Source organism: Carcharodon carcharias, chromosome 6 (assembly GCF_017639515.1).
Source record: "Carcharodon carcharias isolate sCarCar2 chromosome 6, sCarCar2.pri, whole genome shotgun sequence".
Classification (NCBI taxonomy): Eukaryota; Metazoa; Chordata; class Chondrichthyes; order Lamniformes; family Lamnidae; genus Carcharodon; species Carcharodon carcharias.
In genome coordinates, this window is record NC_054472.1 from 40,736,159 (window position 1) to 40,760,444 (window position 24,286).

At 42.1% G+C, this 24,286-nt stretch overlaps 1 protein-coding gene across 2 annotated transcripts in view; it reads right to left on the reverse strand.

The window, feature by feature from the left end:
* Positions 1-22,260, reverse strand: part of si:dkey-122a22.2 — a 289,414-nt gene extending 267,154 nt beyond the window's left edge. The window contains exons 1-3 of one of the 2 annotated variants that reach the window (XM_041189080.1): positions 22,115-22,260; positions 13,613-13,766; positions 9,595-9,666 (exon numbers count right to left, since the gene is read on the reverse strand). In XM_041189080.1, coding sequence (XP_041045014.1) covers positions 9,595-9,666; positions 13,613-13,766; positions 22,115-22,183 — 295 coding nt within the window. In that variant the 5' untranslated portion in view covers positions 22,184-22,260. The remainder of the gene's footprint in view (positions 1-9,594; positions 9,667-13,612; positions 13,767-22,114) is intronic. The other variant, XM_041189081.1, reaches the window with a different exon arrangement.
* Positions 22,261-24,286: the final 2,026 nt, after the last annotated feature.

Consider the following 24,286-nt stretch of genomic DNA (forward strand, 5'->3'; position numbering starts at 1 on the left):
CCTCTTGCAATAAACGCCAACATTCCCTTTCCCTTCCTGATCATTTGCTGTACTTGCATACTAACTTTATGTGATTTGTGTACTAGGAAACCTAGATTCCCCCAAACCACCAAATTCTGCAATCTTTCTTCATTTAAATGGTACACTGCTTTATCTATCTTTCAAAGTGGACAAGTTCACATTTTCCCACATTATATTCCATCTGCCAAATTTTTGCACGCTCACTTAAACTGTTTATATCCCTTTGCAGAGTCTCTACCTCCTCTTGACAACTTACTTTCAATGGCAAATTTAGCTACCATATATACAGTCCCATCATTCAAATTATTGATATAGATTGTAAATCATTCCCCTTCTTTCCAGTGAAAAACAACTCTATGGCCTCAGCCCCCGCGTGCAGGTTCGTGGCTACAGCTTCCAGTGAACCCTGCTTTGTCGCTTACCCATTGCCACAGGACTTGTGACAGATAGATGATGGAAGGAAGATGGTGAACATGACTTGTGCGCGAATTGGATTATAGTGACAGGTGAAGGAGTGGCACCTCTCAAAAGCAGGCTTTTTGCAGTGGTTCATTCTGTATTGGTCCTCTCCTCCACCCAGTACTCACCAGTGGCTCCAAGTTGTTGTTATCATGTGTCAGCGACCACACCATGGTACACCACTTCGACGGGCAGGCTAAAATCAGGTGAGAGTAACCATTGGGTCCCATAAGCTCGGCAACTTAAAGATTTGTTTACCCTAACATCTGGTTGACTGGGCAGACAAGGCCAATCTGAGGGCCAATGGTTTTGAAGGTAGGTCAGCACCATCTTGTGGAATACAAAGCTCGACAAGACACAAAAGACATCCTGGTCACCCAAGGCATCCAGATGTATCTCCAGCTGTCTAGACTCATCCTAACACTGGGCCAAGATAGATCAGAACAAGAGAGTGAGGCTGATTATGTGCAACTCTCCCTCATTATACACAGCAAAAACCTGCTCACCGGTGCTCAGTTTGGGTTCCACCAGGACCAGTTTCAGTCTTGGTCCATACTTAGCAGCCTACATGGGGGTTGGGAATGGTTCCTTGCTCCCACAGGAGTGGGCAGTTAGCAGTTTGTGAGAAAGGACCGAAAGAGAAGACGGGCACAAGTAAAAATGGGAAAAAAACTAAAGAAAGATACGAGTTCCAGGTTAAATGAAGGGAGGAAATACTTAAAAGTTTAAAAGTTTTGAAGCATTTTAAGACAACCTGAGCAATTGTAAAGACACCACACAGATACAAGTTTGTCTATAAATTGGGTAAATTTGAGAGCAATGAAACTAGGTTCCAATATAGAGAAAAGGATATTAAAGTACCATAACCAAGCTCAGCTTAATAAAGGTTTTATTTTTATTTTAAATTGTACATACCAAGATCAAAATTTACATAGTATACATGTTGCCAGCAAGTCTCTGAAATTCCCCCATAATCTGAATCCATACTGTTATGGATGGGGAGTTCAGGTGTGGGGTAGTTTCTCCCTTTTCTCACCTCTCAGCTGACCACAACAATTTTAGAAAAGGTGCATTTTAACTCCTTGAGCACTATGACGTTAAAGAACAGACACACTACAGGCTTTGTAAGTTTAAATCAAAAGAAAGGTTAAATATTTATTTTTCCACAACACCCAACAATCACAACAAACATCCACTCCTCACACACACACAAACGCATATGAAAAGATGATTTCTTAAGATGTAACATGCACTTCATTTACCTAAAGGGTAAAAGAAACAGGGTCACTTTTTAAAACAGTCCTTAAGATGGTAGTTGAAATATTGCAGACCTGAAAGATTCTCTCTTGGTACACTGGTAGTTTCTGCCTTTTTCAGACCAAATTATGGCCAAGATCTTATAGTTACAATTTATAAATCCTGCAAGTAAAACAAATTAGCCCCACTTCACTGATTGAGCTGACTTTCTTTCTGAGGCAGGGTTTAATCTTGTACTGGGCAAGAGATGGTTTCCCTCTAATCCAGATTGACCCACTGGGCTGCTGTTGTGGATTAAGATGATACTGGCTACCTCCAGCCAGTTTCAGTCATGTGACAACAATAACGATGTATTCCATTGTCCACACAATGAATTGATTGCAGATGTAATTGATGCAATTGAAAATGAATGATATCCCATCAACATTCCAGACATGGACAGACAACATGGCCATGACAACAGTGACTTTGGAAATAATTTCAAATGCAAAAAAAATTAAATGCACCTACTTTGCAAAAAGGAATAAATTTCAAAAACAAATTTTATTTAATGCACAGTTTTATTGATTCTCCAAGGCCAAGATTAACATCTCCACAGTTAGGCAGCACTCTCACAGGTGCAAATTGCAACAGATGCTACAAGTGAGCACACAGGTTGAGGTGGTGTTCCTTTTAGAACTACATAGCAGATAGTGTCAATAGGCACTTTTTGAGTTAAACCAAGAATTTTTATAGTTTTTTACTACTTACTGAAAGTGAAGATTTTAGGTGAACTTGCATCTCAAAATAAAATAATGCAGTTCATTTTCTTAGCCGAGACAGATCAATGAGCACTGGTGGATGGGAAGTACTAAAGGTTGAAAAAATTCAAGTCTTAATCCAACATCTATACATGCAATTTCTTTCAAATCCCACTGACAGATCAAGGAGAAAACATGATAGGTTTTTCCCTTCCACAGATTTCTTGAGACTGGTTGCAGCATTTCACCCATGAATTCAGTTCACTTAGCAAGACTAGGCTTGGAACTTGAGACTGTAAGACCATAAGACATAGGAGCAGAAATTAGGCCATTCGGCCCATCGGGCCTGCTCCGCCATTCAATCATGGCTGATAAGTTTCTCAATCCCATTCTCCCGCCTTCTCCCCATAACCTTTGATCCTCTTTCCAATCAAGAACCTATCTATCTCGGTCTTAAGCACACTCAATGACCTGGCCTCCACAGCCTTCCGTGGCAATGAATTCCATAGATTCATCCCACTCTGGCAAAAGAAGTTTCTCCTCATCTCTGTTCTAAAAGGTCTTCCCTTTACTCTGAGGCTGAGCCCTCGGGTCGTAGTCTCTCCTACTAATGGAACCATCTTCCCCACATCCACTCTTTCCAGGCCTCTCAGTATTCTGTAAATTTTAATCAGATCCTCCCTCATCCTTCTAAACTCCATCGAGTATAGACCCAGAGTCCTCAAACGTTCCTCATATGTTAAACCTTTCATTCCTGGGATCATTCTCGTGAACCTCCTCTGGACCCTCTCCAGGGCCAGCACATCCTTCCTGAGATATGGGGCCCAAAATTGCTCACAATATTCTAAATGTGGTCTGACCAGAGCCTTATAAAGCTTCAGCAGCACATCCCTGCTTTTATATTCTAGTCCTCTCGAAATAAATGCCAACATTGCATTTGCCTTCCCAACTACCGACTCAACCTATAAGTTAACCTTAAGAGAATGCTGGACTAGGACTCCCAAGTCCCTTTGCACTCCAGACTTCTGAATTCTCTCCCCACCTTTGACTGTAATCTTCAGCAATGGCTTCCCTTCCCACATATCACATCTGGTATCTACCAACAATCTATCCTTGGTTCCCACCTTGTTCCCATCTATATTCTGGAGCCTCAGCAACATCATCCACAAACACAATGTTTGCTTCCACTTGTACCTTGATGACTTTCAGCTCTACCTCACCTCAATCTTTTTCGAACAGGGCAGGGGCACACTACAGAAGAACAGGGAGGTTATACCAGAAGTATATAAAGCACCAGTTAAGTCCCAGATAGTGTACTGCATACAGTTTTTGTGACCGCATTACAGTAAGATCTCACTTAAAATTGTGGTTATGTTCCTGAAAATCAGGACTTTAAACAAAACTTTAAGTGAATCATAGGTTCCCATAGGAATCAATGATAAAGTTAGATTCCTCTGGATATATCTCACCCAGAAAAGACAATGTACAAGTTGAAATACTGTATCTTATATTGTCAGGCTACTTGTCTGATCTCCAGTAGAGACATTTCCAAAAATTAAACATTAGGAAGACCAATAATTTTGTCTTCTGTGCCCACCATAAACTCTGCTCCCTAGCTACTGACATGATTCTGCTCCATGGCCGCTGCACAGGCTGCATCAGACTGTTGCAGATGATTTAAAAATTGGTCGTACGGTTGATGGTAAGGAAAAATGCTACAGATAGCAGGACTAGTCAGGTGGGCATAAAGGCAGCAAATGGAATTTGATCTGGAGAAGTACAAGGTACATTTGGGAAGGGCAAACAAGGCAAGGGGATACACAATAAATGTTGGAATACTTAGAGGAACAGAGGGCCTTTGCTCACAGATACCTGAAGCGAACAGGGCTGGGGCACACTACAGAAGAACAGGGAGGTTATACCAGAAGTATATATATGGTAAGTCCCAGATAGTGTACGGCGTACAGTTTTTGTGACCGCATTACAGTAAGATCTCACTTAAAATTGTGGTTATGTTCCTGAAAATCAGGACTTTAAGCGAAGCTTTAAGTGAATCATAGGTTCCCATAGGAATCAATGATAAAGTTAGATTCCTTTGGATATATCTCACCCAGAAAAGACAATGTACAAGTTGAAATACTGTATCTTATATGTGCAGCACTGTGCATTCCTAGCTGAGATAACTGGTAAAATAAAACACATCACTAACTATAAAAGAAATACTGTACAGTACAGTATACAATAAAACACAAAGATTGATGAGGCCCCATCTATTGGCAAAAGTTGGTTGGTGCAGGACTGAAGGCCCTGAACTACCGCACTGGCCAACTTCTGCCACTAGATGAACCCAGGCGTTCAGCAAAAGGAAAGCCAGCAGTGAAGCCAGCAGCGAGGATAACAACAGGCCCCTGGGCCTAAGGTAAGAACAGAGGGCGGGTAGGCCAGAGAGTCAAGGGCAGGAAACAACATTGGGAGCCAAAGGCAGCAGCAGTGGGGGGAGGGAACAGAGTGGCCAAGGGCCAGAGGGAAAGCGCTGCAGGAAAGGATTTGTGAGCGGGCAAGCCACACAAAAGAGAAAGTCTGTGACAAACAATGTTAAAGTGAAACTACGTTAAACGAGGCAACGTTAAGTGAGGACTTACTGTACAGGAAGGATGCGATTGCAGTAGAAAGGGTATAGCGGTGATTTACAAAGATGTTGCCAGGAATGGAGATCCTTAGCTATTACGGAAAATTGCATAGGCTGGGTTTATTTCCCTTAAAACAGAAGAGGCTAAAGGGAGGTATAACTGAGGTACGCAAAATTGTGAGGAATCTGGATAGGGTGGATAAGAAAGAACTTATTTCTCTTAGCAGAGAGGTCATTAACCAGAGAACAAACATATGAAGAAATTAGCAGAAAGATTATTGCGAAGCTAAGGAAATTTTTTTGGAACTCTGCTTGAAAGGGTGGTAGAGACAGAAATCCTCATCGCATTCTAAAAATACTCAAAGATGCACCTTAAGTGCTATGACCTACAGGGCTATGGATCAAAAGCTACAAAGAAGGTTTAGGCTGTATAGCTCTTTAGCTGCTGGCATAGACACAATGGGTCGAATGCATTTACATGGCCATAAATGTTCAATGTTTCTAGGTTTCGATACTCATAAGCTTGTTGTTCTATATGACCAGAGTTGTGCTTCCAACCCAACATTCTCTCCAACACCAACAACATCTACTTGTACCTCCATAATATCAAACATTTCTGGAACTACCCCAGCCTTGGTTGTTATTTACGAACACAGGTATACGTGAATTAGGAGCAGGAAGTAGGCCATTTGGTCCCTCAAGACCACTCTGCCATTTGATAAGATCTGATGGTGACCTCAACTCTACTTTCCAGTCTAACAGGAAAGACTCCCTTGTCAATCAGAGTCTATCTAACTCAGTCTTCAAAATATTCAATGACCCCACATCAACTACCTTCTGGGGAAGAGAATTCCACAGCCTTAAGACTTTCAGAGTAAAAGTTTCTCCATCTTAAATGGGATACCCTTTATTTTTAAACTGTGCACTCTAGTTCTAGTCTCTCTCATCCCTTCAGCATCCACCCTGTCAAGTCCCCTCAGGATTTTATATGTTTCAATAAGTTCACCTCTCATTCTTCTAAACTCCAATGAATACAGGCCCGACTTGTCCAGCCTTTCCTCATAAGATAGCCCCTTCATCCCAGCAATCAGTCAAGTGAACATTCTGCGCACTACTTCTAATGCTATTATATTTTTTTAAATAAGGAGGCCAAAACTGCACACAGTACTCCAGATGTGGTCTCATCAATGCCCTGTACAGCAATAGCAAAACTTCCCTACTTTAATATTCCATTCCCCTTGCAACAAATGACAACATTCCTTTAGCTTCCTAATGACGTGCTGTATTTGTGATTTATAGGGCTGCAACTTCCGGTCAGCGAGTGGGCAACGGGGCCCGCTCACCAACATGTAAAATGACACGGGATGACGTCGGGCATGCATCCCGACGTCACCCCGCGTGATTTAGATATTCAGTTCAGCAGGCGCGTGGCTGAAAGGCCATTAAAAAAGTAATTAAAATGATTAATGGACCTGCCTGCGTAACCTTAAGGTTGGCAGGCAGGTGAAGAACCCAGGCGGCCTTCAGAAAAAACATGAAACCTCATCCACAGGCAGGATAAGGTTTCATGAGGGTATTAAAATTTTTATAAAATGTTTAAATAGAAGAAATTGACATGTCCCAGCTCATGCGTCACATGAGGGGGCATGTCAGGGAAAATTTTTCTACCCTTCAAAAAATTTTCATTGCTTCCACTGATCTCCCTGAGGCGGCACTTTACCTCAGGAAGATCTGCGCACTCTTTCACGTGCATGCGCAAAAGAGTGCACTCCGGTTCAGGAAATCCCCCACCTCCCTGCCTGCACAGGGAATGCACACTTCTGAGCAGAAGTCACGCTGGGCGGGCCTTAATTGGCTTGCCCACATAAAATGGTGGCGTGCCCCTAACAGGGGGCGCTGATCGGGAACCTGCCTGCCTGCGCCTGCTCCCGCACATCTCCCCCCCAACAGGGGGAAAATGCTGCCCATGCATTAGGCCACCCAGACCCTTCTGATTCGCAACTTCTCTGCCTTACCAATAATTTCACCATAACTTCCAAGCTTTTACACTTAATGAACTCAATACATCTATTTATAAAGCCCAGAATCCTGTATGTCTTATTAACCACTTTATCAACCTGCCATGCCAACCCTCTCCAAGCTTTTATTAATTTGAGACACAACTATTCCAATACTGTCCTGATCAATGTCCCATCTTCCACCCTCCATAAATTTGTACTCATCCAAAACTCTGCTGCCTATTTCCTAGCTCACACCAATTGCTGTTCACCAGTCACCCATGTGTTTGCTGACAAAGATTGGCTGCTGAGGGCTTTGATAATTAACTTCTCATCTTGGCCCAGATTTTGCTGCAAGTCACAAAGGAATGGCTTTCGTCATTCACCTGACATATAGTTGCCTACTGAAGTTTAACAGGCTTGACAGCAGAGATTTCTAGATATCTGCCACCGGCTTTAATTCTGCACCCTCTACAGGAGACCTTTGAAGACTGTGAACAGGTCAAGAAACAGGAAAACTGTTCAATCAATTAGACTGAAGAATCCTTTCAGATAGCAAAAGTAGCAAGTAAAAACTGGAAATATAACTTAATTTTAAATCATTGCATTGGTGCAAAATAATGATGGGGTCCTACACAGAATTAGGGGAAAGGCAAGAGAGCAAAACAAAACTGTTTAAAATTTACTTGAATTTTTATTTTAAAAAAGTCAATATTAATGTTCTTCTGGGTGAATATCTAAATATGTAAAATTAATTTTTCAGGGCCAGAGAGGCTGTTCAACAGTAATTATGACTTGCCATACCATTAAATATTAATTTACTCCTGACCGAACTAGACTTAAGATTTTCAAGGGTCTTTAGTGTGATAATCGTGTATAATTAGCCTAAGTCCATGCCTTACCAGTAATTTCACCATAACTTCCAAGCTTTTACACTCAATGAACTCAATGCATCTATTTATAAAGCCCAGGATCCTGTATATCTTATTAACCACTTCATCAACCTGCCATGCCACCTTCAACAAATTGTGCACATATACCCTCAGGTCTCCTGCTCCATTGCCATATCCTCACAGTTCACAATTCTTCCAAGTTTTGTGGTATCTGCAAATTTTGACACTGCCCTGCACTCTGAAGTTGAGGTCATTAATATAAATCACAAAATGCAGTGGTCCTGCCTGGTACCCCATTGTATACCATCCTCCAGACTGAAAAGTATCTGTTCACCACTACTCTCTGCTTCCTTCAGCCAACCTTGCATCCATGCTGCCACTGTCCATTTTAATCCATAGACTTTACTGACAGGCCTTTTATGAAGCACCTTATCAAACACGTTTTGGAAGTCCATGTACACCACATCAACCACTTCACTCTCATTAAGCTTCTCTATTACCTCATCAAAAACTCAATCAAATTAGTTAAACATGATTTGCCTTGACTTGTTTTCGCATTTTCATATTAATCCACATTTGTCCAAGTGACTGTTAATTTTATGCCAGATTATCGTCTCTGAAAACTTTCTCACCACTGATGTTAAACTGACCAGCCTGACTGGGTTTATCCTTACACATGTTTTGAACAAGGGCGTAACATTTGCAATTCTAATGTCCTCTGGCACTACCCCTATATCTAGGATCATCATAGCCAGTGCCTCTGCAATTTTCATCCTTACTCTCCTCTGCATCCATGGATGTATCTGATCTGGTTCTGGAAACTTAATTTGAAGTACAACCAGCCTTTCTAATACCTCTATCAATTTTTAGCCCGTCCAGTGTCTGAGCTGCCTTCTCTTTCACTATGACATTGACAACATCTTCTTCCTCAGTAAAAATAGATGCAAAGTAATAATTTAGTACCTCAGCCATACCCTCTGCCAGATCCATTCTCTCCCCAATGAAACTGGTCCTCCCCCAGTTAACTATTTTCACTCTTGATTGTTCCTTGTCCTTTTCCGTAGCCAACATAAACCTTATGACATATGATCACTCCCCTAAATGTTCCTCTACTGGCATATGATCCACTTCACCCACCTCATTCCCCAGAACCAGATTGAACAATGCCTTCTTCCATGTTGGAGTGGAAACACACCAATGTAGAAAATTATCCTGAACACATTTTAAGAACTCTTTCTCCTCTCTGTCACTAATACCATCCCAGTCTATATTAGCAAAATGAAAGTTCTCCATTATAACTACTCTATAGTTCAATTACATTTCTGGTAGCAGAATGGCTCACATTGTAATCCAGAGCTGCATGTTCCTGCCAGGATGCAAACTGACCTAGTACCTCAACAACCAACACTCTTTACAGTCACACTGTGGTACCTTTCTCATTTTCAACAAATATTGCTACGGACCTGAGATAAGCAATCATTTTTTTTTCATTTTTTCATTTCTCCTGTTCTCTCCCTTGTTTTCTAAGTTTTTCAACTCTCCACAGAACAAAAAGTAAATGATTACACAAATCTGAACAAATGAAAATTCTTACTTACCAATAGGATGCCCCTTCCCTTGGCAGTTTAAATACAATTTCTGACCCAGTCCGATGTCAACCAGCTCACCTTCTGTCAATAAATAATATCACACTTAAAAGCTTTAGGATAATGACATTTTCAACATTGAAAATAATTACAAAAATCTAATTTTGCATGAACACCACTTGAAAAATGCAGCAGTAAAGTAAGAATGTAAGAGAAAAAGAGGGACAAAGAGCAGATCAAAAGAAAGAGCAAAAGAGACAAATAAAAAGACCTTTTTATTTCAAATTTTAAATTTGTCATCTTAAAAATCTCCTAAAACAATTCACAACCTGAAAGAATAAGACTCTACACCATTAGTTGTTCACTTTATGGGTAAGAGTAGTTAATTGGCAGTCATTAACAATTATTACATTGTTAAAAGGTACATACAGTGTTAATTAATGGTCTCCAGTGCAGTACTGAGAGAATATTTCAGCTGAGACGTTAAACCAAGGCCCCATCTGCCTGCTCTGTAAAAGATCCTACGGCATTATTTCGAACAATGGAAATTATCGTCAGTGTCCTGGCCAATATTTCTCTCTCAATCAACATCAAAAAAAACATATTACCTGGTCATTATTACATTGCTATTTGTGGGAGTTTGCTGCATACAAAATTAGCTGTCGCATTTCCTGTATAACAACACATCAAAAATACATCACTGACTATAAAGCACATTGAGCCATCCGGCAGTCATGAAAAGCGCTATATAAATGTAACCTGCTTTTTTTCTCCTCTAATGATGTCCTGGGGCTGAGATGATTAACTTCCATCAGCTATAAGCACCTTGCTTTGTACAAGGTATGACTTCAGCCACTGCAGGGTTTTCCCCCTGATCCCCACTGACCTCAATTTTACTAGAGCTCCTGGATGCCACACTTGGTCAAATGCTGACTTGATGTCAAGGACAATCACTCTCACCTCACCTCTGGAATTTAGCTCTTTTGTCTACTTCTGGGGAAAAACTGGAATGAGATCTGGATCTGGGCCTGGTGGTGCTGGTGGAACCCAAAATAGGCACTGGTGAGCAGGTGCCACCTAATAGCGCTGTCAATGGCTCCTTCCATTCACTTTGCTTATGACTGAGTGTAGGTTTATGGGGTAGTAAAAGGCCAGATTGGATTTGTCCTGGTTTTTGTGAACACGACACACCTGGGCAATTTTACAAATTACCAGGTAGATGCTAGTGTTGTAGTTGTACTGAACTAGCTTGGCTAGACGTACAGCTAGTCCTGACCACAAGCCTACAGCCAGGATGTTATCAAAACCCATTATCTTTGCATCCAGTGCAGTTTCTTGATATCATAGGAAGTGAATTCAATTGACTGAAGACCAGGATCGGTGATGCTGGGAATCTCAGAAGAAAGCTGAGATGGATCATTCACTTCTGACTGAAGATATCTGCAAACACTTCAGCCTTGATTTTTGCACTCAAGCTTGGTCCGATCAATATCAGCAAAATGAAAGTTCTCAGTTATAACTACCCTATAATTCAATTACATTTCTGGTGGCAGAATGGCTCATTTCATAAACCTGAGCTGCAGCTGTGTCCATGTTTCTGACAGGATGCAAATTGACCTACAGTCACACTGTGGGAAGTTTCTCATTTTCAACAAATATTGCTGTGGACCTGAGATAAGTAACCTTTTTTTTAAATTTCTCCTGTATCAGGCTTCTTTATGGTTTTCTCCCTTGTTTTCTATGTTTTTCAACTCCCTACAGAACAAAAAGTAAATGATTACACTGTAGCAACAAATCTGAACAAATTAAAATTCTTAGTTTAATTGTTTACCACAATGCATGATTGCAAGTGCCATGAGATGTTTGATCTGATGGTTATAGGATTGCTAGCTCTTGTCTATAGCATGTGCTTCTGCTGTTTAGCACGTATGTACTCCTGTGTTGTAGTTTCATCAGATTGGTATCTTATTTTTAGGCATGCCCAGAGCTGTTCTTCGATTGTTCTTTCACATTCTTCACTGAACCAGATCGCTTGATTTAATGGCACTGGTAAGATTGTCAGTTATGCCAGGTCATGAAGTTGCAGATTGTGGTGAACATCCATTCTGCTTCATATGATGGCCCACATCGCCTCATGGGTCTGTTTAAAATCCAGTTTACTTAGAATATTAATAGTGTCATACAACATGGTGAAAGTTGGCCTTCATGTGAAAACGAAAATGTAATTCTAATGACTGTATCACAATTACACGAGGTAAAATGATCTCCATTGCACAAAGATTGGGAACTGCAGCTGTTGGGGATGGGAGGAGTCAGAAATTGGGGCCTTCAAATCGCAGGAGGGTGGCTTTAACTCTTGGGGGCTTTGGTGAACTTGTGTGTAGGGACAGCTGTCTGAGAATACTTCAGTGTGACTGATAGCTTACACTCCTGCTGTCATCACTGTTACTGGGTAACAGATCCCCTTGACTCGGTGCCAGATTTAAACTGCTGTTGGGAGAGGGAAAATCCACACCACAGAGGCAGCTTTCTCTAAGGTCAGCAGTGTGCACCATTACTTTGATGCTGACTGCAAAATCCAGCCTCAAGATGCAGGCGTGTAAACTGATTACCCACTCATGATCAAAATATGCACTTTTAAATGTACTGTCTCATTTACTGTATACAGGATTAATAGTTATCCACCAGTTATTGCAAATTTATACTTTGCTTTTATATGATTTATAGTTAAATAGAAAAACGAAAAGCAATTTCCAAAGCAGATAAGTAGAGGCATTGAAGCATGAGAGTTTCTCTGCACTACATGCTGAGGGGTTGGGAGTTGTAAAACTAATTTCTGGTGGAGTGGCAATTGAGTCAAATTGCCACTCCGCTCCTAGTTTCTTACTTTAAAATGAAACTGCTCCTATTTCGCCTAACTTTCCAACTTAGGTCGGATGAGATCACTCCAGCAGGTTCCCGAGGCCTCCAGTCGAGGACAGCTCAGCTGAAGATAAGTAAGCCTCCCCAACTTTTTTTTTACAGCACCAGCTGCCATGAACCAGGTAAGTTTAACGGTCCAGCCTCTTTGACAAGCCAGGGAGAAAGTAAATGTATTAGATAAGGGGCTAAGATTTGGAGTCGGTGGGGGGGTGGGGGGCGTTGCTGGGGAGAAATGGGATGGCAGGTGGATGTCAGGTCAGGCCAGTTGGGGGAGGTGGGGGGGAGGGGGGGGGGGTGCGGGGGGGGAGTCGGGGGGGAGTCCCGTGGAGGGTCAGTGCTACAGTTACCCACAAGCACAAAGTGATTTTAATTCTTCTAACTTATCCTGTAGAACTATTGCTGTATCACAATCAGATCCATCTGAAGTTTGTGACTTCAATTGCATTATCAGATGGTTCCCAGTGCAGGGTAATGGCCTGAACAAAGTTTGAACTTCCCGGATAATTGCCTTCCAATCCTTACCTAGGAACTTACCAATTGCACCTTTGTGGTAACCCCCAGATACACTGCCCCGGAGCTCAGAGATTACGGGCCTACGATGCTATAGTATGGCCACTGGAGGGAGTGTGTAAAGCTTGACCAGTTTACACGAGAAGTTTCCATCACAAACGTGTCACAAAGTTAGAGGAAGTCTGCACAATCGTCAATTCTCCAGGGGAAGCAGGGTTTGCTATAAAAGGAGTAGGGAACACGGACACAATTCTGTCCCCATTTTGAAGTCTTTATTGTAAATATACTTGCCTTTATTTTAAAAATATATTTTTATTGTAAATTCCTCTGTGTTGTAATCACACAATGTGTAACATAATAAATGTGACATATGTATTGATAGTAGAAAAAGTTAACAGGGACAGCACACAGGTATAATGTTTAGTTCCAGAACATCAAGCTTCTCCAACCTTTGCCTTAATTTATCCAACATTAGTTCTAACTACAACATGCAAATTAAGGCACTTACTTATTTCTACAGTGCAACCTCTAATACACAGCTAATAAATACTTTCAATGTACAGAGCATGTATAGGTGCAAAAGTATATAAAATCTCACCTTGAGGCTGAAGTAATGCTCCTTCTCTCTGTAGAGCTGCATAATTAAGGAATGGTGGAATCACAAGTATTAGTAGAAGGTATTTTAAAACCGAGATGAGTCGACGACAGACAGAAAATGATTCTGTGGGACGAACTTGATCTATATTGTTTTTCTGGAGAAAGAAAAGGTGAACATTACCCCATAGTTGGTGATGTTTGTTTCATTGTATCTTCAAAGTATCTTGAATGACATAGCTGAGGTTTATTTTCTTGTAACCAGATAGGCTGAAGCTGTCAAAATTACAATGGTGACATTTTGCCGCATAAGTGAGTGATTAATTCAAGGATCAATTGTGTCGAGAGTTGGCACAGGAGAAACATCTTTGTTGACTTTGTTTTGATTATGAAATTAATGAAGAAGAAACATAAATAAATTTATATATCACCTTTTTTGACCATAGAATGTAACAAAACACTTTTACAGCCAATGAATTACTTTTAAAATATAGTCCAGTTTGTGTTTTAGGCAAAATTGGAAGCTAATCTGGGCACAGCAAAGTCCAATAAACAGCAATGTGATGCTGGCCAGTAATTCTGTAATTCAGTGGGTGAGGTTTAGTGAGTAAAAACCCTAAGACTGGGACTGAACGGACACACATACTGGCCCTTTCACGCTGTTCATACTCAACATTTTTTTAAAAATTCATATATCTTACCGAAATCTGCTCTTTGGCCCCTTGAACGAAAAAAAAACGAAATCATGCCCAACACAAAAAGGTTGGACAAGCCTGATTTAGCAGAACGTACTTGCTTTCATACTCTCTGCCTCTACTAAGACATTTTATAACGGCTTTATCAACTTGTCCTGACACCTTCAAAGGTTTGTGAACTTAAATCCCAGGTTTTCTGGGGTTCCTGCATCATCTTATGTTTATCTACATCTGGGCAGGCAAAGCTATATAGTCCAGAGAATATGCAAAGTTCGCTTATTGGAATAACCAGTAGAAGAGTAAATGTTGGCCAAAACACTGGGAGAACTCCACAGCCTCTCAAGAATGGTGGTGTGGATTCTCGTAGATCCACCCAAAATGTCAGGTAAAGCCTCATTTTAACATCTCATCTAAAATGTAGCACTCCAACAGTGCATTACTCCTTCAGCAATGCCAGGAGTTTCAGTCTTGATTGTGGGGGAAGAGGGAGGGAGAGTGGCCAGGGGAGAGAGGAAGACCAACTGGGGGAAGGAGAGGGAGGGGGGAAGGGCGACAGAAAGAGAGAGAGAGAGAGAGATAGAAAGAGAGGGCTGGGGAGGGGGGAGAATCTGAGAGAGGAGAGATAGTGTGCGCATCTGGCTCACTGGCAGTCGCAGGGTTCTCAGTCGTCCTCATCCCCACATACAAACATCTACTCTCACAGTGGGTGAGGTTTAGTGAGTAAAAACCCTAAGACTGGGACTGAACGGACACACATACTGGCCCTTTCACGCTGTTCATACTCAACATTTTTTTAAAAATTCATATATCTTACCGAAATCTGCTCTTTGGCCCCTTGAACGAAAAAAAAAACGAAATCATGCCCAACACAAAAAGGTTGGACAAGCCTGATTTAGCAGAACGTACTTGCTTTCATACTCTCTGCCTCTACTAAGACATTTTATAACGGCTTTATCAACTTGTCCTGACACCTTCAAAGGTTTGTGAACTTAAATCCCAGGTTTTCTGGGGTTCCTGCATCATCTTATGTTTATCTACATCTGGGCAGGCAAAGCTATATAGTCCAGAGAATATGCAAAGTTCGCTTATTGGAATAACCAGTGACACAAAAGTGGAATATGTAGGGTAACAACACAAAAATGTAACAGTAACTAGTAACTAATGATACAAGGAGGAACGGACTGGGTAAATACCCATCTATTACGATACAATAAGAAATCCATCTGTCATGGAATTTTTTAGGTAAATATCCCTCTGTAATGGTCCTATCTGAAATGGTACAATAAGGAAGGAGCTCTCTGTAAATTTCCATCTGTAATGACACCCTAGATAAATGCCTTTCTGTAACATTAGAAAAATAAACTATTTGGAGACACACCATTGATACAAGAAGGAATTCTCTGTAATGGTACCCATGTTATAGAGGAAGTGGAGGCATAGTGGTTATGTTGCTGGACTTGTAACCCAGAGGCCCAGGCTAATGCTCTGGGGACATGGGTTCTATTCCTACCACGGCAGCTAATGGAATTTAAAATTCAGTTCATAAATCTGTTTGGCAACATCATCAGGTATTCTTACAAAGCTAGTCTCAGTAATGGTGACCATAAAACCATCATCAATTGTCGTAAAAACCCATCTGGTTCACTAATGTCCTTTAGGGAAGTAAACCTGTCATCTTTATCTGGTCTGGCCTACATGTGACTCCAGACCCAAAGACAATATGGCTGACTTTTAACTGCCCTCTGAAATGGCCTAGCAAGCTACTCAATTCAGGGCAATTAGGGATGGGCAACAAATGCTGGTCTTGCTAGTGATGCCAAAATCCCATGAAAAAATCAAAAAAGGTATAAGAACCCCCTGCAAATACTTATCTGTATTGTTATATGGATAGATTCCCTTGATAAATACCCATTTGAAATGGCACAACGAGGAACTCTCTAAATAAATACCCATTTATAATATTACAAGGAGTAACAGTCCAAACTTTTTCCAGATTCAATAGTTTGCATGTAAATAGATCACATCTCAACATTACTCCATAAGAATACCTGATTTTACCAAATACCCCCTTGCATTACAAATAGAAAATATTTGCGGAAACCCAACTAAGGTGAGAGACTAGTTTCCAATCATAAGAAATACTATTTGGGAATAAAGTAAGTGGCATTGGTACTCGACCAATAAAACATGTGAAGCCAAGTATGGCCCAACACAGATCAGTTTCTATTTTCCAGTTCACTGCAAATTACTGTGGACAATATTTTTCTCATATACTTAATTTCAAGCTACATCTTCATCCTGTTCATTCCCATCAAATATGTTCATAAGTTTTTTCAGACACCAGAAGATGTCATTTGTGGATAACACTATAAAGGAAACTAGACACATAAATAACAAAAGAAAATTAAGAAGTGAGAGGGCTACTAAAGGATGAGTAAGATAAACTCGCAGGTAATGACAGAAGTGGCAGATGTATTGAATACCTACATTGCCTGAGTTCTTATTAAAGAGCATAACAAAACAGACACTACACAAGAGGATGAGCTTAGTGGAATCACAGAATGGTTACAGCACAAAAGGTATTCATTTGACCTATTGTGTCCGTGCCTACACTGTGCAAGCATAACTCATCTAGTCCCACTCCCCCAGCCCCGCAAATTTTTCATCTTCAGATAATTATCCAATTTCTTTTTAAAAGCGTCAGCTAAATCACCCCACATTCTCAGGCAATCCAGTCCAGATCCTAACCATTCGCTGCATTTAAACATTTTTCATGTCACCATTGCTCCTTTGGCCTATCACCTTAAATCCTCCCACCAACAAAAACAGTTTCTCCCTATCTGCTCCGTCCAGACTTAAGACTTAGTAGCTCCCCCATCTAGGACACACATAAAGCAGACATCTAATGTCATTCTCTCCTGTCCACAGCCAATGTTCTCACTTCCCTCCAGGGTGTGTTGACCAGCTGAAGATCTCTGACAGTCTGGCACCAGTTCATCTTGAGTAACTCTCTTCTTCTATATCCAGTAAGAGCCCCCTGTCTGGATTGATGGGCAGGCCATGATGAAGATTCCACATACCCCAATCTTTGTCATGAGCTGGCCTTGTGAAAATCCAAGTATATTCAAATATAAAATATGATTTTTACTGAATTCCAACGTCTACTCTTTCAGTTACATCTTCAAAGAATTCCTTAGGTTGCTCAATGATGATCTAGCCTTTCAGAATCTATGTTGTTTTATTATACTTTGTGTCTGTTGAAAGTCGGGTAACATGACCAAGTCAACTGTGCCATCTTTTGCAGCTGATAGGTGAAACTGGAGGCTGAGTATTTTCTTACTTCAATGTTGGGTATAAAAACCCACCAGTGTACATCTGGTGTCAAAGGCATTCATTTTCCTTTCTTGGCAGGTTTTCAGGTTCCAAGTTTCACAACCATATTGCAGAGTGGAAAGAAAATTTGCATTGCAGAACCTAAGCTTTATTTTCCTGGAAAGCTTTTTACTGTTCCAAACCTTTGGCTGAAAGCTGACAGTGTTTTACCTACTCGCACATTGAGCTCTTTGGCTCCTTGGATATTAATGGAACTGCCCAGGTAGGTGAAGTCCTCAATGGTGTCAACTTGTTTTGATTAACCTAAGCATTTTTGTTTGCTGGTGGTTTCCTGTCATCATATATTTTGTTTTCTTGGTGTTTATGGTAAGCCCCACTCTCTCAGCTTGAGTTGATGAACCGTTGCAACACTGTTGTGCTGTCTGACAGGGCAGCAATGTCATCAGCAAAGTCCAAATCTATAAGTTAACCATCATTGATCCATTTCATTCCAAGATTATATTTGGTTGACTTCCTTAATACCCAGATAATGGTGACAATAAAAAAAGTGGGGAAAGGATGCAACCCTGCCTGAACTCAACAGCATATGAAACCAGGTCACTGTCACCATCTGGAATTCTCATAAATCTTCTCATTAGCTGTAACCAACCTTAGTGGGATGCCATATGAAGAAAAAATTTTCCAGAGCAAAGGCCTACACAAAATCAATAAAGCTGATGGCAAGGTGATGCTGTTTTTCAGATGCTCTTGTTTAGAGTCCTCATGATTTTTCTTCTAAATCATCTCTTCTCTAAAGAGAACAGCTCCAGCTACCTTTCCCCTCCATGGGAACGTACCTTGACTGCACCTGAACACACTCACCTCTAAACGCAACCCTTTCTCGACTACAGTTTTGACTGTCAATCTTCGATTCCGATTTATCCGGACTATAGCCATTCTCACTCCATTGAAGTTAAACCTCTCCCAGCTTTTTATTTTTACTCTAGATTGCTCCTTGTTCTTTTCCATAGTCAACGTAAAGCTTATAATACTAGGATGACTGTCTTGACCGACCTCATTCCCCAGAACCAGATCCAGCACCTCCAACACGAATGAAGGTTAATCACTTGAATGCCATTTTTTTTAAACTGATCTACGGAAAGTGGGCATCACTGGCAAGGCCAGCATTTATTGCCCATCCCTAATTGCCCTTGAGGTGGTGATGGTTAGCTGCCTCCTTGAACCGCTGCAGTTCCTGTGGTGTGGATACACCCGCAGTTCTGTTAGGGAGAGAGTTCCAGGATTTTGACACGGCGACAGTGAAGGAACAGCAATATATTTCCATGGCAGGATGGTAGGAGGCTTGGAGAGGAACTTCCAGGTGGTGGAGTTCCCATGTGCCTGCTGCCCTTGTCCTTCCAGATGGTAGCGGTCATGGGTTTAGAAGGTGCTGCCTAAGGAGCCTTGGTAAGTTTCTGCAGTGCATCTTACAACTGCTGCCACTGTTCGTCGGTGGCAGATGGAGTGAATGTTTATGGATGGGGTGCCAATTAAGTGGGCTGCTTTGTCCTGGATGATGTCAGGCATCTTGAGTATGGTTGGAGCTGCACTCATCCAGGCAAGCAGAGAGAATTCCATTACAATCCTGACTTGTACCTTGTAAATGATGGACAGGCTTCGGGGAGTCAGGAGGACAGTTACTCACTGCAAGATTCCTAGCCTCTGACCTGTTCTTGTAGACACAATATTCATGGCTAGTCCAGTTCAGTTTCTAGTCAATGGTGTTGATAGCAGGGGATTCAGCGATGGTAATGCCACTGAATGTCAAAGGGCTCTTGTTAGAGATGGTCATTGTACATTGTGCTTCAGTACAATTCTACTGCTGCTGAAGGCCCACAGCGCCACTTGTATGGTGCAAACATTACTTGCCACTTGTCAGCCAAAGCCCGGATATCGTCCAGGTCTTGCTGCATTTGGACATGGACTGCTTCAGTATCTGACGAATCACAAATGGTGCTGAACATTATACAATCAGCAGTGAACATCCCCAATTCTGACCTTATGATGGAAGGTCATTGACGAAGCCTAGGGCACTACCCTGAGAAACTCCTGCAATGACGTCCTGGGATTGAGATGACTGACATCCAACAACCACAACCATCGTCCTTTGTGCTAGGTGTGACTCCAACCAGCAAAGGGTATTCCCCCTGACTCCCATCGACTCCAGTTTTGCTAGGGCTCCTTGATGCCACACTCGGTCAAATGCTGCCTTGATGTCAAGGGCAGTCACTCTCACCTCACCTCTGGAGTTCAGCTCTTTTGTCCATATTTGAACCAAGGATGTAATGAGGTCAGAAATAGAGTGACCCTGGCAGAACGCAAACTGAGTATCAGTAAAAAGGTTATTGCTAAGCACGTGCTGCTTGGTAGCACTGTTGATGACCCCTCCCATCACTTTAGAGATGTAGAATAGACTGAGGGGGCAGTAATGGCAGGGTTGAATTTGTTCTGCTTTTCTGGACAGGACCTACCTGGGCAATTTTCCACATTGCCGGGTACTTGCCAGTGTTTTGGCTGTACTGGGACAGCTTGGCTAAGGGCACAGCAATTCCAGGAGTATTTTGTCAAGGCCTATCGTCTTTACAGTATCCAGTGCCTTCAGCCATGGAGTGGATCGAATTGGCTGAAGACTGACATCTGTGATGCTGGGCGGCAGTGGAGAAGGCCAAGATGGATCATCTGCTCGGCACTTCTGGCTGAAGATTGTTGCAAATGCTTCAGCCTTATCTTTTGCATTGATGTGCTGGGCTCTTCCATCATTGAGGATGGGGATATTTGTGGAGCCTCCTCCTCCAGTGAGTTTTTTTAATTGTCCACCACCTTTCATAACTGAACGTGGCAGGACTGCAGAACTTAGATCTGATCCATTGGTTGTGGAATCACTTATCTCTGTTTATCACCTGCTGCTTATGCTGTTTGGCATGTAAGTAGGCCTATGTTGTAGCTTCACCTGGTTGACACCTCATTTTTAGGTATGCCTGGTGCTGCTCCTGGCATGCCCTCCTACACTCTTCATTAAACCAGGGTTGATCCCCTGACTTGGTGGTCATGGTAAAGTAGGGGATATGTTAGGCCATTAGATTACAGATTGTGGTTGAGTACAATTCTGCTGCTGCTGAAGGCCCACAACGTCTCATGGAGGAGACATTTTGTCCAAACTTTTCGTCTTGCGCTCATCAGGACAACTTGCAAGAATACCAAATATAAAGGGAAGCACAATTTATACTGTATGAGAAGAGAGTGCTAATTAGTTGGTAGGTTGATCACCCCAACTGGTTGTGAGAATGGTGCATCTGAGCCAAGTTCAAAGCTAGGACCACGGCTTTTTTGAAATATAAATGACTTGGATACTGAAACAGAGCAACAATTCAAACTTTGAAGATGAAACCAAACTCAGAGGAGTGACAGCAAGGATGTTACCTATCGACTGCAACAGGACAGATAGGCTTGCAGAATGGGCAGGCAAGTGGCAGGTGGAATTTAACACTTACGTGTGAGGTGATACATTTTGGCAGAAGATATAGGCAGAGACAATATAAACTAAATGGCACAGTTCATAAGGGTGCACAGAACAGAGACACCTTGGGGCTCACTTGCATTGATCTTTGAAGGTGGTAGGACATATTAAGAGAGAGTTAGCAAAGCATATGGGATCTTCAGATTCACAAACAGAGGTATTGAGTATAAAAGGGGAATTATGTAGAACCATTATAAAGCTCTAGTTACGCCATAACTAGAGTATTGTGTCTAGTTCTGGTCACCACACCATGAGAAAGCTGTGAGAATCTTTGAAGAGATGCAGAGATGATTTCCCAGACTGGTTCCAGGAATGAGGAACATGAGCTACAACTTAAGGTTGGAGAAGCTGTGGAGCAAAGAAAATTTACAGGAGATTTAATAGAAGTGCACAAAATTATGACAGGTTTGGATAAGGCTGACAAAGAAAAACTGCTCCCATTACCTGAGGTACAAGGACCAGGGAACACAGATTTAAGGCTTTTTGCAAGATACATCACGAAAGTGAGGAATGTGTGGTACTGAAACATACTGTTGATGAGGGTGGTGGAAGCAGAGACAATAAATAATTTCAAAAGGAAATTTGAGGGAAAGAAATTTGCAGAGCTATGGGGATAGAACAGGAGAATTGGGCTGATTGGATTGCTCTACAGAAAACCCGCAGAGATTCGATGGGCCGAATAGTTTTTCTGTACCAACTTGGCTTTATGGACAAGAGTGTAGTGCTGTAAGTATATGTTGCACACGGATGTGTATGTCTCCAGAACGATTACAGGCGCAGAACCGAGCTAATTTAAAGATGTTTTCAGCAGGGGCAGGCCGAACAGAGCAGAGTAGGGTATTGCTGCATTATGTATAGGGTTTGTTCCTTCAGAGTCGAAGGTCACTGCTGGGTTTCTGAGGCTGCCCCTAAGTATATTTACCTGCGCTGTATGCTGTGAGCCTACACGTGGCGGCGCATCCTGCTGCCTTCTCCTCAAAGTTGCTCTCATGTCCCCACTCTCAAGCTTGCACAAGCCGCTTCCGCACTCAGGCCTGGCACCTCATCAGCGGAGAGACCACACTAGCCCCGCCCAGTCCCTGCCAAATTGCTCTGATTGAAAGCTCGGTCCGCCTCCTGCTCTGATTGACATCCCGGCCCCATCCCGCCGAACTCCGCCCATGTTGCTCCGATTGACACGGGCCCTTCTCACACCGTTCTGATTGACAGCCCGGCCCCGCCCCCTAGCACCCTAGCCCCCCCTTTCCCACCTGTACTGATTGACAGCTCGATCCTGCCCATCTTGATCTTGGTCACAGACTGCCCGCCCCTTTTCCACACTGCTCCCATTGGCAACTCGACCCCGCCCATATACTGATTGACAGCCCGGCCCCGTCGCCGCCCCGCGCTGATCAGATTGTCAGTTGACTCCTGCACCGCACCCCTAGCTCCTCCCCTCCCCTCGCACCAAGTTCCGTGAGTTACAGGTCTGCCCAGTCTCCAACAAAATCGCGCCAGCCCTCAAGAGTTTCTACAGCATTGTAGGTTGCGGAACAAAAGCAGAATTACCTGGAAAAACTCAGCAGGTCTGGCAGCATCGGCGGAGAAGAAAAGAGTTGACGTTTCGAGTCCTCATGACCCTCATGATCCGCTGCCAGACCTGCTGAGTTTTTCCAGGTAATTCTGTTTTTGTTTTGGATTTCCAGCATCCGCAGTTTTTTTGTATTTATCATTGTAGGTTGCGGTTTAGGTAATAAGAGTATTGAATTATAGATGGGTCGAGATCTATTTTATTTAAAAACAAATTTAAAATGTATTCTGGTTTACCTGAATCTAAAAGTTAAACTGCAGTTTTACCTCCATGTTTGCATCAAAAGAAATGTGCAAGAACTATAAAATGGTGATAATAGGGGACTTCAATTACCCAATCGATTGGATTGATGTTAGACTAAAGGGTAAGGAAGGGGAGGAATTTCTGAAATGTGTTTAGGAGAGCTTCCTTGATCACTATGCTCTCAGCTCAAGTAGAAAGGAGGCATTGCTGGATTTGACACTGGTAATGAGGTGGGTGAAGTGGACTACCTGTCGGTGGGGGAAGCACTTGGTTAATAGTGCTAATCATTTCACAAAGGTTTGACAAGTAATGGAGAAAAGCAAGGAACAATATAAAGTAAAACATCTGAATTGGAAGAAGGCTAATTTTAATGGGATGGGAAAGGATCTCACCCCAGGTTGAAATGGGATCAAAGACTGGCAGGAAGAGCTGTAATGGGACAATCTTTAAGGAAAAGATGCTTCAAGTACAGGCTATAGGTAAATTCCATCAAGAGTGAAAGGTAGGGGAATAAAAGCCTGTTTGGATGACAAAAATGGAAATTATGATGAAAAAAGATGGTGTATAAACTGAAGGTGATATGAATCGACCACAACATGGCGTCGATAGGTTGGTAGAATGGGAAGGCAAGTGCCAGATGGAATTTAATGTGGAAAAGTGTAAGGTGATGCAATTTGGTAGAAGGTGTAGGGAGAGGAAATATAGACTTAATGCCATAGTTCTAAAGAGTGTGCAGTGTCAGAGGAACCTGCAACTGCATATGCACCAATCTTTGAAGGTAGCAGGACGTATTGAGAGAGTGGCTAGGAGAAGCACATGGAATCTTGTGCTTCATAAATAGAGGTATTGAGTACAAGAGCAGGAAAGTTATGCTGAATTTTTATAAAGCTCTGGTTAGGCCCCAACTAGAGTATTGTATCCAATTCTGGTCAGCACACTTTAGGAAGGATGTGAGAGTCCTTGAGGGGGTGCAGAGGAAATTTACCAGAATGGTTCCAGTGGTGGGTGATCTTAGCTACAAGGTTGGTTTGGAAAACTTTGGAGCAAAAGAGATTCAGGGGAGCTTTGATGGAAGAATACAGAATTATAAAAACGAAGTGCTGGAAATACTCAGCAGGTCTGCAGCATATGTGTTGAGAGAAACAGAGTTAACGTTTCAAGTCAAATATGACTTCAGAACTGAAGGAAGGTAGAAATGTGATGGGTTTTATGCCATTGAAAGGTGGAGGTGCAGGAAGAACAAAAGGGATAGGTTAGAAGGGGGAGAAATTAAATGACAGA